Consider the following 14,995-nt stretch of genomic DNA (forward strand, 5'->3'; position numbering starts at 1 on the left):
GAATACTGTCGGAAGTCCTGGGCAAGTTTTACCTTGCCCAGGTTGTATATTTCTGTTTACTATGAGAACGTGTTCCTCATACTTTTACAGTCACCCAAGTTTCAGGCAGATCTTATTCTGCCATCCACAAGGGCTCTAGCAGCGGAATTTCCTCTGTTTCAGTGAGGACTAATACAACTAATTAAATTCAGCTTCTCTGTAACGGCCTCACCTTCTGTGAGCATTTAATCTTCCCTGAACATTTTCCAAAACAGAAGTCTTCAAAACTAAGACTCAGTTCACATACAGCTTAAGGGTCCATTTTCAAATCAACTCCACTAATTAGAACAGATTTGTGCACTGATACTAGGAACTCAGTTGGGTTTTAACCCATTTACCTTTTTTTAGTTTCATACAGTAACATTTTCAACACCTGTATTATATATTTATATAGGAGTTCACAATCACTAACTAAAGCACTGTATAGACGTTGTTTTGTACCCTTCCTACTTTGTACCTTTTTCTCTTGATTCTTCAGACGTTCCTGAAGTTCCTTCTTTTCTTTTTCAAGCTGTTCAACTTGTTTAGCCATAATGAAGTCAGGATCCAATTCTTCAAGATCCTACAACCAAGTAAAGTTATCAATACAAAATAAAGCAAATATTTTTTATCTTACAAATGTGATTTGTTTTTTATTTATTTAAGCTTCTCTGCAGTTTTCCCCTTAACTTTTAAACTAATTTGCTTCAGAAACATTCTCAGTTTCTTTTCCTCTCTTCTAGGTAAATTGTATTTTATTTTTCAAAAACTCTCTAAAGCATTTGTATGTTGATTTTCAATTGAGACACAGTCCAGATATTACAAAATTGGATCTGCAGGTCCATTTTGTATTTCAGATACTGTTCAAGCAACAAGGTGGGGGGGGAAACCAAAGAGCTGGACTTAATTCCTCCAGATAAAAAAGGTCCTATCCAAACTCAGAATTAAGGTTTACTTACACTGTTGAGCAAATTAAATATTTAAGTGTAGAACTGTTTCATTTTTAAGAGAGGCCGTTTATAAGACCAGTTACAGTATAAAACTAGTGAAGAACACGAAAGTCAGACAGCCTAGCACTGTAACACCAAAAGCATTTAAAAAAAAACACCTTAAAGCTTCAAAAATAAGTTGTCTACCTCAATATCAATATCTTTAAATGCTTTGGCACCCAGTTCCGTTTTCTTAATCTGCTCCAAACGCTCACGAACAGTCTTCTTTTTGATTTGTTCATGCTCTTGCAGGATACGCTCCTTCTCTCTTTCCTTTGCCTCTTGGCGCAGTCTCTCTTCTTCAGCTTTCCGGACTTTTTGTAATTCTGCTTCACGTTGTTCTAGTTCTTCTTTTTCACGCTGAATGTTCAAACTTTCAAGGCGCTCTTTTCTTTCCTCTATAGTTTGACGACGTGCAAGAATGCGCTGATGCTCCTTCCTTGAATTTTTTAGGAAGGCAGTGACTGCCAGCTGATGCTGTTCTTCCTTCTCTTGCTGAATTTAAATTAAGGATAAGACAATGATGTAAGTAGTATCTTTTTAAAAAGGCAGAAAGCATAGCAAATGCGTCTTAAAGAAATCTCAAGGTTCGTTTTATTTTCCAAACTTGCCACCTGCATGGAAATACAACTGTAATGGCAAACCTAATCACTCATCCAAGTGGCATAACAAGGTAGTATCAACTGACTAGAACCACATGCAAACAGAGAAAGTTGTCTGTATCAGACAATATTACATGACATGTCTTAGGTATGACATTTTCACACTTTTTTCTTTCCAAAAATATTGCACACCCATATGTTAGTGATATTTAAGACTCCAACTGGAAGGAGGGTGAGGGGTCAATCTTGTTTATTTCTACATGTGTTAGCAAGCGTAGTACCACCTGCCCCATGTTTCACCAAAGCTCCCTCGTTTTTAAAGTTTTGTTTTTTCCAAACACGCTAACATAAAAGAAAAATATCCTAATTGACATAAAGCACTATCTGTGAGACGATAAAAAACTGATGATTGTCTCTCAACAATTTAGGTATAAACTTTGTATATAAAAACCATTTTAATTCATACAAAGCACTAAACTTCTAGACACTACCATATAGACTGTTCTCTAAGATTCTTTAAGCATCCTTCTAACCACCCCACTGTTCTCCTCCAGAGTACCTATACAGTTCTTTGTAGAGATTCATGCTGCACACATGAAGAGGTGTAATTGTGCCAGCTCAGGGAGCTGCCTGTTTTTATCAGTCCAGCAAGCAGCAAAACACTGCAGCCCAATCAGCTCACTACACTCTCTCAGTCATGCTGCTCTTGAAATGTGAGCTAGCTTAGAGGTATTTTTAGTAATCACTTCTAGGGCATTCAACAAAAACACTGGAACAACCATACTTTGTTGCAGACCTGCAAGTACTTAGAGATAAATGGAGGTGCCAGAAACAGAAAAATGAAAAGCTTTAGATGAATTTAATGATTTTGTGAATTACAACAAACTTGACAGAAATTAAGTTTTTAAGCACCTGAAAAAGTGCAAAGTTTTGATTGGAATAGTAAAGGAGAAAAGGACACTGACTTGTTTGTAGCTTCTCTAACCACACAGATGGATATTAACCCTGATACTGTACTCCAGTTTCACAAGTGTAATTACTAGCATTTATGTCTTATTCAGCTAATTGTACTAACATGTTAAGCATAAGACTATTTGTCATTTCTATCTATGAATGTACAGCATGTTTTTTCTTTCAAACCAACAATCCATCTGTCTAATACCAATCGCTAATAAAATCTTTTTAGGGGAAAGCCTACATGGAAATATTTTCATCTTCAACACTACAAAACAGCTAATATATATTCAAGCTAACATAAGTAAGCCAGCATTAGGTGTTGTGATACAGTCCTACTTCATGTGTTTGTATTTTAAGAATATTACTTAGTATTTCAATCTGTATAAAGAATCTAACACGGACATCTTGCTATCAGCCTTTTTTTCCATATGGAAAAATTATTTGATATGTTTGCTGTGAAATCTTTCATAAACGTAAAGCAAAAGAAAAAATTACCACTGCTCTTTTAAGAGAAGTGAAGGTTTAACTTGCCACAACCAAAGCATGCTGGAAATCCGAAACCAATTTACACCTTGCACCTACAGGGCTCTGGAGAACCTGAAATGTGAGCTCATCGGTGAGTCCGACCTTGAAGCCAACAGTCCCAGCGAGGAGGACAGGGAGTGACAAGGAGAGGTCAGTTCTTGAGTTGTGGGATCTTTTGCTCGTGTTTTTAGATTCCACTATGAAGTTACATTCCAGGTTCTTCACAATAGCAGTTTCTCCAGGAAGAATAAAGAGAGCAGGCTCTTGGATTTTCAAAAATGCATGCAAAATTTTAAACAAATCCTAGCTCTGTAGGCCCATCTATGGGTAAGTTATTATTTGGTATATGCAAAACTGGCAATTTAAACTCAGGCCTCTTGTACACATTTGGCATGATTTCAGTTATGACCAAATGCTAACTAGTTAGGTACATTAAGAATGATTTCTTCTTCCTCACAAGCACAAATAGCTGACTACCACCAGCCTGAAAAAAAAGGAAATTAAAAGGTACATCTAATCTGAGAAAACACATTCATGAAAATATAAGCTTTGGTGTAAAAGTGTTATTAGCTTACATTTCTACTTAATCTACAAGCATATAAATGCAGCCCATCATTACTGTGAAGTTAGATCAGTGATCTTACTACAATTCTCTGAAGCAGAGCAACACACTTCTGAAAATAAACGAATGTACAAAAGCACCAATCACTACCTACTCTAATCCTTGCAATGTCATTGCAAATTAATCATTAGATAGCTCACTGCCTTTCCTACGCCAAGGAAAGGTAAAGCAAGCGTGATCTCACAACTTCAAAACAAGCTTGTCTTGCTAAAACATAAAATTTAGATCTATTAGAACAGGTGAGTACCTAACAGATGCAGAAGGATACTTTGTCATTAATAAATACATTAATGCTACACTACTTTTGTATATATTAACACCTCAAGGATCAATTATTTGTTATGAAGGGAGGGGACAGCAGTAACAATATTGATTACCAATCCACTGAGAACAGATTACTGCAAGGAGCAGTTGATCAGACAAGCAAAAAAAAACCAAAAACAAACAAACCCAAAAGGCTGCATAAGGGCAACAGATAAACATCACAGAATGCACATGCAGGAATGTCAGAATTTGTCAACATCTTCAGAAGACTTAAAATGACTTACCAGTAAGTGAGGAGGCTTAATGACTGCAAGAGCCTTAGCCAGAGCTGAGGACATAGCAGTCAATTGATTTCTAATTTGCTCAGAAGGCATGCTTTGTAATTGAGGGCCTAGTGGAGCATCTTCTCTAGTACTGTAATTCAAATCTGAGCCAAAACTCAGTGTCCGGGTAGTATGATCAAGGCGAACCTTCGGGGAAAAAAAATAGGAAGAAAAAGGATTGTATTATTTATTAAATAATTTCTCTGTTGCTATGACCAGTATAATTCAACAGAAGCTCTAAGCAGAAACTGGCTTAAAAAAAACCAAAAAAGTTTCCTCTACACTAGACTACGAAAAATGCCAAATTAGAAGAAAAATAGCACTGTGAATCAAAGTTTGTTTGATTTCCATGGTTTAAACAGAACAACCAAACAAAAACAGACCAAAACAAAACACAAAAAAGCAACCAAACAAAAAAAAATCCCTGGAAGAGACTGAACTTTCAATGATCCTATGAAATGAGCACTGTAAGACAAGTCATTCTTGCCTCCTCCTTCACATTAGCAATATGTGAAACAAGAATCCTGACTTTAATGCAGACAATTTAACGCATCTAAAATATAAGCATAAGTTGTGTGTTAACAACCTAAATGAATTGACTCAGCTTTATCTAAAAACCTCAACAGATGATTACTAAGCAACCTCAACTAAAAGCTACTTGTACCTCATCACCAGCTTGAACACTGCATTACAGACTGTCATTCTTCCAATACAGACAACTTTACCAACAATGCAACCTTCAACAGCAGCTGAAATACCTCAGGCATCGGTGCACATCTCAGACATTGGTGTTTTGCTTCAATCACTTGGTTAGACAAAACCCAATGTTTTGTCTAACCAAGAAGAGCCTGCCAGCTCTTCAGTCTCATGCAACTAATTCAGCACAGGCAGAAATTCGCATCCCTGTTTGTTAGAGTTGCTTCAGGATATTCTGGACTAAATGACTGGGGCTCACCGGGCAAGTTTCGGCAAAATTTTATTTTAACTTTTACTTCTGCTGGACTTACATTAATGGTTGTTTACCTAAATAAAAAATACACACCAGAATACAAATAATCATCAGTTCTTTATATACTTGTCACATGCATCTTTTACTCGCTTATCTCCATCTATCAGAATGCATTGTCTTCCTTGGGTTCAATTGTCAACCAGTTAGTTTTCGTCTGACATAGTACACATGAATCCATACATCATTTCACAAAAGTCTTTTTACAGCACTTACTTGTAAATCACAATGTCTGGCTGCATCAACGATATTACGTTCCAGCTGGAAAGCATCAACAAAAGGAACCAGGGTAGCCAGACGAGAAAATTCAATGCTTTGGTAAATCTGGGCCACCTGTATGTGAACAGAACCATTAAGTATTTTTCCCCATTAAAAAGAGATCAGAAATAAAAGTTGTTGTACAGGCTATAAAGCTAACTTACTAAATTGTCAACAAATAAATGCATACATGCTAATACAACTGCAAATACTCTATCAGGATTTTATTCTGTACTGTATTCAAACTTAATCTAAGATTAAATGCTGTTCCTGAATGGCTTCTTTGTATGAAGGAGACTGGCAGCAGTAACTACGTATAGCTATGCTGCTAATTAGCCTTCAACTATTTCTTTAGCACATCAGAAATAACACTGCTCGTTACTTGTAACGAAAGCAGGTCAATGAAATGTGCATTTTATAAAACATCCAAACACACAAAAAAAGAAAAACAAAGCATCCCACCCACACCTTGCTCCACAAAAAGTTTTAAGAAACAATGAATTAACTTAAATAAGAAATCATAGATCCATAATGAAAATCTAGGTAAGAAATTAGGCCACTGTATGCATCCACTATTAAGTATATCTACTATGGCTGTACCTAAATGACGTACAAACCTGAAGTTATATACTGGAAAAAAGCATTTCAAAATCATAATTAGATGGAAAAAAATGATAATTTCATCATGGCAGTTTCCAACTTAATACTCTTTCAAAGCATTTTCTAACTTATGTATACTTATGAACATACATTCTCTTTACTCATACCTGCTGCAGAAGGCGAAGAATGGTATTGTTTTGCAGGTGAGGAACATACAGCTGCAGTTCGGGTTCTTTTTCAGCTTGGTCTTTCACCCAGTTGAGAACCTATCAAAATTCTGAAAAGTTACTCTATCTGCATCAACCCTTAAAAACTTCAAAATGAAAAGTAGAGAGCATATTTCTTAAATACTTCTGATTTACAGCTCATGAAAAAACAGCACTTTTGCCCAGATACTACGTTGTTTTACTGAAGTGTATTTGTTTTATCAGAACACTTTAATTTCTAAGGGATAGCTAACATTTTTGTATGAAGGCGACTGACAGCACTGGCAACATTTACCACACTGCTAATTTACCTTCAAGTTCTTTTTAGCACCTCAAATATCTTTGTTCCCACTATCAAAGAAAAAGAACATGATGTGCTTCATCAACTGCAGAATTTAAATAACCTAATCAACAGCTCTCACATTATTTTACCTCCCAATACTCTACATTTTAATAGTAAAAACAGTCATTGGTGTATTTTTCCACTTCCCACACAACCCACTTGCATGCATACGCAAGTGCATGCACAAAGTTCTCTCATTTCTGCCTCTTTAAACAAAATTTAACTCAGTATCCTCTCCACCAAGACATTCTGACATGTTCCCAAAACTCTGCACCTTGACAGTGCCCCTCTGAATAGCACCGTAGAGACCTGAATGAATTTTCATTCTATTTCAATGATCTGGTGCACTACGTATATGAGATGTTACATACATGTCACTGTAACGGAATTTCACCAAATAAAGCCTACCATTGAAAATTCTGGCAACAGAAGCAGCTAGCTAGCATTTACCACAAATCGGTATTCAAATAACAGACTATTAGTCAAGACCAATTACTATATACACAGAGCTACAAAACTTACCTTGCTGACACGGCTACATAACTTAAGTGGGTGGAAGTCTACTTCAAGCCAATTGTAAAGTTCTTTCACTTCTGGAACAACATATTGCACTACGTTGAACCTTACCTACAATCAACAAAAATAATTCCAAAGATTTCAAAATAAATGCAATAGTAACAAATACTTATGCTTTAAGAATTTTATATTCAAGAAGTTAAACAGGGACCACATGTACCTTTTAATACAGGAGACTACTTATTTTTTATTATACCATTCTTAATTGCAGTGACAATAACACTGCACTACACCACTTAACCGTATTTAAAAATTGAAAAGTAAACAAAAAACATATAAATAAGATAAATATTTAGACTACAGTACCGCTCCTCAACTTATTAGCCATTTCTAAGACATAAGTCCTACTACACACTCGTAGGCCCATATCCATAGGCCAGTTCCTGAGTAAACTTCTGAAGCTTGAAATTGCGGTTTTAAGACAAACTGGAGAGGCACCAGAAGAATTAATACCAATTGTAAGATGAACCTTGAATTTTTTGGGGGCATGCATGCAAATGACTGCAAGAAATTCAAGCATCCTCCAAAAATACCTAATTATGACTGAATGTCTAATTTGTTTATGAATATCTGGGAAGGTCTGAAGACAAATAAATCTAGCCTCCCTTTAAATTAAACACATGGAAGTTTTCATAATCACTTCGGTCCTTATAGTCTGCTGTTCGATAGCTGACCCGTGCGTACACAAAATACATTTAAAACAGAAAAATATACACTTGGTTCAGTTAATTACACACCTTAGAGTGTGGGGGGGAAAAACACGAAGTTCTAGCTCACAACCCTTTTCAGACCCCCTCAGAGCTTCAAAATGACATTTGTTGCTTTGGTGACATAAAGGACAATATTGAATCGGACTCTTTCATGCACACAAGCATTAAGGCTTCCCATTATTGCTGCCATTTCCAAACAGTCCTTCTAGTGAAACTGAAATTTTAACACTATACCATAAGTCATACAATTAACTATATAGCTGTTTTGACTTTTAAACTGTTGTCCCATAACTAAGCACAGTGCTCTAGAAGAAAAACAGTCTAAAGAGAGGACTCAGTATTTAATGACATCTACCATGTCATTAATGAGACTGCCATGTATTTAAAAACTGCCCATCTGAGCACCACTATCTACCATGTCATTAATGAGACTGCCACGTGTAGGTGGGGCCTGAAGACCCAAGAGGGTTGCCAGACGTCGCTGTTTCTCAACAATGATGCCATCCATATCCAGAAGGCGAGCAATATCAGTTCTCTCAGGAGTTATAGGAATTGACAGAGTGGCCAAAAGGACTCGAGTAGACATCCTGTTGACAAAGCATAAACACAAAAGATAACTGCAAGAGAACGCTAATTAATTCCTTCTCATATAGGTGTCAATTCAAGAGTAGAAATGAGTAGCACTCATGATGCAAAACTGTGTAAAAATACCAGCGATAACAGAGAAGACACCAACTGTGCAGTAAGAGTACAGAATGCAATGTTCTTCAGTAACCAGTGGAATGTTTTTTAACACCTTTGAAAGATTTGAAACATCTTTTCATTACTTACATATGTGTATATACATATATATATTCACAGAAATTATAAAGAAATTTAAGCCGCCTCTGTAAATATCAAAATACTGTAAAATAATGAAAACAGCAGAAAGCAGCTCCTTAAAAAAACCCTTATTTTAGCTGCAAATCCATACCAGTCATTTTGATTGCACTGATTTTTAAAATATACTGTGCAAGCCAGATGTACCTTTTGATGTAATGATACAAATCACAATAAATATTTAAATTCTGACCTTAGTACCCAGATGAAGAGGAATATAAGAATTTCTATAGAGTATTTATTCCTACCAGATTCTGATTCTATAAAGGCTTGTACATGAACTTCAGAGGTTAATGCAGTCAATGATTCTGCATGCCTCAGAAGCCTTGCCAGTATCATACTTGTTACCAAAAAATTAAAGGCCATTTGGCTATACAGACTTTTGTATGTTAAGGAAAAGTTTATACTACTTATAATGAAATCTTGCGAAGTAAATACCACTACTCAGAAGAGACAAAGGAAGCAAGACACAGATACTTATTAACTTGCTTAGCTTCCCTGTCAGTAACAGAGAAGGAAGCTTAACTAAGGTGATCCTGATGTTTACATTATTCACACTGCAGCCTTGTAAAACAGCCTTCTTGCTCTCGGTTTCTTTTGAGGCAATTAGTACTGGCCACTTTAAGCAGAGCCATACACGTCATCTGCTTCTTCTGGGGTACATTCACTTTATTTTTTAACCTATGGGGTTAAAAATAGAATCTAAGATCACAATAAATATTTTTCCCCACCTTTGCATCTCCTCTTGTGTGAGGTTCTTTCGCATTTCTCTTGATAAGTGATAAAGTCGGTGAAGTGTGGATGCATGAAAAAGAGCATTTCCTGATTTCCAGAAGACAGTTGAAACTTTGTGATAGTAATTTGCCATCAGTTGTGGTTTGGGTGGCTTCTTAGACAATGCAAATAGCCCATGAATATCCTCCACTGCTTTGAAAGCTTCCTAAAAAAAAAAAAAACAAACAAACAAAAAAACCAAAAAAAAACCTGCTATTTTTAGGACGTTTTTTTGCAACACTCAGAAAAAGGGAAAAATATACATTCACTAAAACTTGTAATACTCTAATATATTTAATACCACTGAAAGCTGTGATACTCAGTTTTGCCAGCTACATGAAATGAAATACTTCTTTCCTAATAAATAAATTATTTGGACTTACTGCAAAGCCATTAATTATCTGCTTAGAATCTGGTAGTTAACAATTAGTTCATGCAGCTTTTTGAAACCTGCTTTCTTCACTATTATACCAATTCTACTATTTACAGTTTCAACATTTTTCATAAAAATAATTTTTGTGATCAAAAACAGGTATAGTTTCCCTAAAAATACATACAATCTTGGAAATGCCTTGCATGTAACTACTTACATACCTAAGAAGGAAACAACACAGAGAACATTCTCCAAATTCACAAAACCAACAAAATGACAACCTTGGCTTTTTAAGAAATTTGACATTAGAAAGGTTGGAAAAGCAAAGCGCCTCTCTGAAAACAGCTTTGATAGTGCCTTCACTGGCTAGACACTAACATAATTCAACCAGCGATGCCAGCGCACCAGCCTAATAGCAGGCTTTAACGTTTACCAACCACTTCCCAGTGATCTAGTTCATGAGAATGCAAGATGGCAGAAGTGAAGGTGTCACCATCAAATTCTCATTTTCACAACTCAAAATGACTTCAGCTACATTACCATTAACTACTACCAGCAGAAGCTTTGTTTGAAATGCTATACAAAAGCAGCAAACCCAAGAACACCAGACAAAGTATTCAATATGCACATAATGCCACATTCCAGGTATTAAAACTTTATTCTTTAGCTATTATCCTGTCTTTACCTTGGAGCATATACCATGAAACATGATCTGCATGGAACAGATTCTGGAAAGGCTGAAGACTACAGTGTGATTACAGGAGCCCTGCTGCATACCTGCCACAGCTCCATGCTAATAGCACTGTCAAGCTGCACAAGCCTGGTCTCCAGGTGCATTGACTGACTGTCAGGGTTGTTGAGGTTGATTGCTGTGCTTTGGTTATGATGACGCTGGATCTGCCCCAAATGCATTCGCAGGTTATCACAGAGTTTACGGAACTCGGCTTTACGCGTGTACTGCAGGCAGAACTTAAAAGCTGTAAAAATGAACAATATAAATTAAGAATGCTCACTAATTGTGACTTCACTGCAGTTCTAAACAGGACTCAAATATGTAAATCAATATGTTTAAAGAATCTTCATTTACAGTCCAAAGACATATCAAACAAGATGCAATCTGTCACTCATGAAGAATAAGTGACAATGCAGAGCACTTCCATCTTGACCTCAAAAAATGAAGATGCTTTTATACAGTTAAGCTTAAGGAGCAAATGGAGTACTCTGACTCTAAAAATGTTCCAATTTAAGCAGTGATTCTAGCTTTTATTTTAAACTAAGTGCAAATAAAACTTTGTGAATGGCATGAATTCAGGTTTTGGCTTTGTAGAACGTGGTAAAAAGTTCTCAAGTCATCTGAATATGGTGAAGTTAAATGAAGCTTTCGAATGACTGGAAACAACACAGGAAAAAAAAATGTCTTTGATCCTGTAGTTTCTCTCAAAAAAATCTGGTTTTGCTCTGCTACTGTCACTATGAAAACGCTTAAGTATCTCCACCAGAAACAAGCAAAAAAGGAAGTCTCGACATAGTAGCACAAAGACTTAAATACACTGAAGCACCTACAACTCATCTGATCATCATCTTTTCCAATGTACTTGCACAATTTGAATCCAAAGTTAAACAACTAACAGACTCTGTATTTTTGAAAAAAGAGCCCTAAGTTATAAATACAAAAGAAAACATTTTTCCCCTTGTCTCTCACCCTTAAGAAAAGATTAACACGTAAGCATTCTTATAAATTCAATTTTGCAGAAAAATGGCGGAAAGAATCAGGCTAGACTTTTTCCTGTTACATTCTGCATAATATTTTACCAAGTTATATCTGTGTCAAAATTGACAGCACATTGTAATTTTTACAGTACCCTTTTGTGTACACTAGTTTATGAAGTTAGCCGACATAGAACGCATTAATGGAGGACACATTTTCCATTTTGAGTAACAAAGTGAAAACATGACTAATTTTGATCAGTAAGTTAGAAAAATAAACACACAGCACCAATAATTCTCATATTTCAGTACATCCAGGAAAAAGTAACTTTTTCCTTGCAGGTTCTGTTACAAGAAAAGGTCAGCGCCTAGAAATCTCAGTAACTTTAAGAACAGTACGTGTGTACATACATATGCTTAAGAGATTAATGTATTTCCAGCCCTGAAGCAATATCCAAACAGAAATAACCTTTAATTTTCTAGTTTTTCAGGATGTAATGTAGAAGTCCTAGATCTCATTATTATTATTTCAGTTTCCATCCTTTCAACTTACCTTGCTGTGCAATATCATGGTATAGGCGTTCCACTCGAGAATTATTTCGGAGAAGATCCAAACACTGTCTATACGATTCCCACAGAAATTTAACCCACGGTGTCAAAAGCAGTCGGTCAGTACGATCCTGAGTGTCTTCTCCACTTACAGCACTCAAAAGAACACTATGGTTGGGGTAGGGGATAAGGAAAAGAAAAAGTGGTTTATTCCCCACAATTCTCACCAATTTTTCTTATGAAGATCTAAAGCGAGACTGGACAAATCTGAACAGCTAATTGCTACTGAACCATCTATTGCTTATTTTAAAATTGGTCCCTCAGATTTTTCCATTTTCCTTTAAAGGCTGTAGATAACTTTTCTTGCTGTTAAGTTTCAAATTTTGGCCCCTGCATATACGACTGACATGTACAAGCTCCAGAGGTGAGATGTCAGGAATTTTTGTATCCTTCACATGAATAAGCCAAAAGAAATTAATTCTAGGATTTTCATCTTCCCTCTTCTACCAGGGAGCCACGCATTGTACCTCTGTTAGGTTCAAATATCACTGTCTACTCAGATACTTTCCTACTTGCTGAAACTTCCTTTTTAGTCACCAGCAATGCTGCCAGAGAGAGCTCGCTTCTTGTTGACATGACACAGAAGCAATGTGTGCCTTACGATCTGCAGACATCAAAAACTAGAATATTTACGTAAAGTATCAAATCCTTTAAAAAATCTGTCATGAAAAAGATGCTTAAAGATGTAAGAAGTAAGATACGATAATCTTGCAGTTAGGGGCCATAACTGCATTCCCTCATTCACAGAAATACAAGAATGTAAAGAATTCCCAAGACACTGAGACAAATTCAGTGCTATGGCCCACATGATCACTTTCTGCTAAACAGTCTACAAAGAATGAAAAACTTACAAAGAACCGTCTTCGCTAAGCCTTCATTTTTAGAATCCTTTTTGAACTATGCTTCTAATATCATAGAACGGTTTAGGTTGGAAGGGACCTTAAAGGTCATCTAGTTCCAACCCCCCCTGCCATGGGCAGGGACACCTCCCACCAGCCCAGGTTGCTCCAAGCCCCGTCCAGCCTGGCCTTGAACACCTCCAGGGATGGGGCAGCCACAGCTTCTCTGGGTAACCTGAGCCAGTGTCTTACCATCTTCACAGTGAAAAATTTCTTCCTAACATCTAATCTAAATCCATCCTCTTCCAGTTTAAAGGCATTTCCCCCTTGTCCTACCACTACATGCCCTTGTAAAAAGTCCCTCCCCAGCTCTCCTGTAGGCCTCCTATAGGTACTGGAAGATGGCTATAAGTTCTCCCCAGTGCCTTCTCTTCTCCACATATAAACTCTCAACTCTTGTAACTCTCTTCTACTACACTGCTTCCAGTTCTAATTTACTTCCTTGAGCGCTAGTACTACATACAATATTAAACATGACATTTCACCAGTGCCTTCTCCAACAGATCAAGCAGTGAATCCAGCAAACACGTATGAGAAGTCTAGAAAAGAGGACCTAAAAAACACTAAAGAAACTGTGGTTGTTTAGATAAAGAAGTGTGACTGAAAAGACACATTTTCTCGTCCTCAGTGATATAAAAGAGGAAAAGAGCGGTAAGTCAATCTTCGATGTCTATTAGTGGGATTCCTCTGTAACAAAGACTATTTCAGGCATTGGCAGTAACAAGAATGGCACTGCCATCCTGGAACAGCTACTGAAGACAGATCTGTAACCTCTTCATTTTCTGCAAGCAATGAGTTCCCAGCTTCTGCCAGAGAGCCTTGCTGTTAACACGTAAATAAATCCACAGCCACCTTCTCTACGTCTATGTGAGTTTTATTTGACTACTATAACTCTATTCCTCACAGTCGCCTACACAAGACAAAATGTCCTCTGCTTTGATAATTTCTTCCAATTTTCTATCACCAGTAAATACGACTTTGACTTTTTTAGTTTCTCTGCCAAGATTTTAATTGAAAGAATTCCTACTAACTTCACTCTTGCTTCCTATCTCCTTTCACCATTACATATCATTAGTTTCTCTCTGGGCAATGTCTTAGTCCCCCTTCCAATTCAACACATCCCTTCTGGTATGGTATCAACAGCTTTACTTTTCCCCACATTAGATCTCTGGCGTTTCTTGAATCTAAAAAATTAAATTACCAAATAAAATTCTAACATAATCAGATGTCATCTTCCCTTTCGCAACTGTGTGCTGAATTTCACCTTATTTTTAACTCCATGTACTACTTCCTTCCTTCAAAACACATACTAAAGACTTGAATGTTATTATGATCAAGATAACACACCAGCAACTCTTCAGACTACTACTCAGTCCTACATATGGATGATGAGAAAACACACTGTCTGCTCAGATGGGTATTTGCAGAGCTTTAGTACCCGAAATATCCACTGATATTTTTAAAACGCTAGGATAGAAATTACACTGTCAACCAACATGAAGAGAAAGCTGCCTTTTCTGTTCATCTCAGATGGTAATTTCTATGCTCTCTTTCTTTTATTCCAAAATAACTATTCTTACAAAAATCAGTAGGAAAGTATTGCTTTAATCTTCAGAACACACCTAGGATAGCTAATCTCAACCCAGCCCCTCAGAATTTTACTCCCATTTTTCCTAGAATTCTTCACTTATGGCTGAAGACCCTTTTGTTGTTTCTTCTGATACCTTCTGCAAGTTTTAATTTGGTTTGACTTAT

At 36.6% G+C, this 14,995-nt stretch overlaps 1 protein-coding gene across 1 annotated transcript in view; it reads right to left on the reverse strand.

The window, feature by feature from the left end:
- The window catches only part of EIF3A (eukaryotic translation initiation factor 3, subunit A), a 33,230-nt gene that overhangs the window by 17,366 nt on the left and 869 nt on the right, over nucleotides 1-14,995 (reverse strand). The window contains exons 3-12 of the mRNA XM_009881587.1: nucleotides 12,286-12,449; nucleotides 10,803-11,002; nucleotides 9,610-9,818; nucleotides 8,415-8,586; nucleotides 7,236-7,340; nucleotides 6,332-6,430; nucleotides 5,523-5,639; nucleotides 4,262-4,447; nucleotides 1,155-1,502; nucleotides 497-601 (exon numbers count right to left, since the gene is read on the reverse strand). Coding sequence (XP_009879889.1) covers nucleotides 497-601; nucleotides 1,155-1,502; nucleotides 4,262-4,447; nucleotides 5,523-5,639; nucleotides 6,332-6,430; nucleotides 7,236-7,340; nucleotides 8,415-8,586; nucleotides 9,610-9,818; nucleotides 10,803-11,002; nucleotides 12,286-12,449 — 1,705 coding nt within the window. The remainder of the gene's footprint in view (nucleotides 1-496; nucleotides 602-1,154; nucleotides 1,503-4,261; nucleotides 4,448-5,522; nucleotides 5,640-6,331; nucleotides 6,431-7,235; nucleotides 7,341-8,414; nucleotides 8,587-9,609; nucleotides 9,819-10,802; nucleotides 11,003-12,285; nucleotides 12,450-14,995) is intronic.

Source organism: Charadrius vociferus, unplaced genomic scaffold (genome assembly GCF_000708025.1).
Source record: "Charadrius vociferus isolate BGI_N301 unplaced genomic scaffold, ASM70802v2 scaffold282, whole genome shotgun sequence".
Lineage (NCBI taxonomy): Eukaryota > Metazoa > Chordata > Aves > Charadriiformes > Charadriidae > Charadrius > Charadrius vociferus.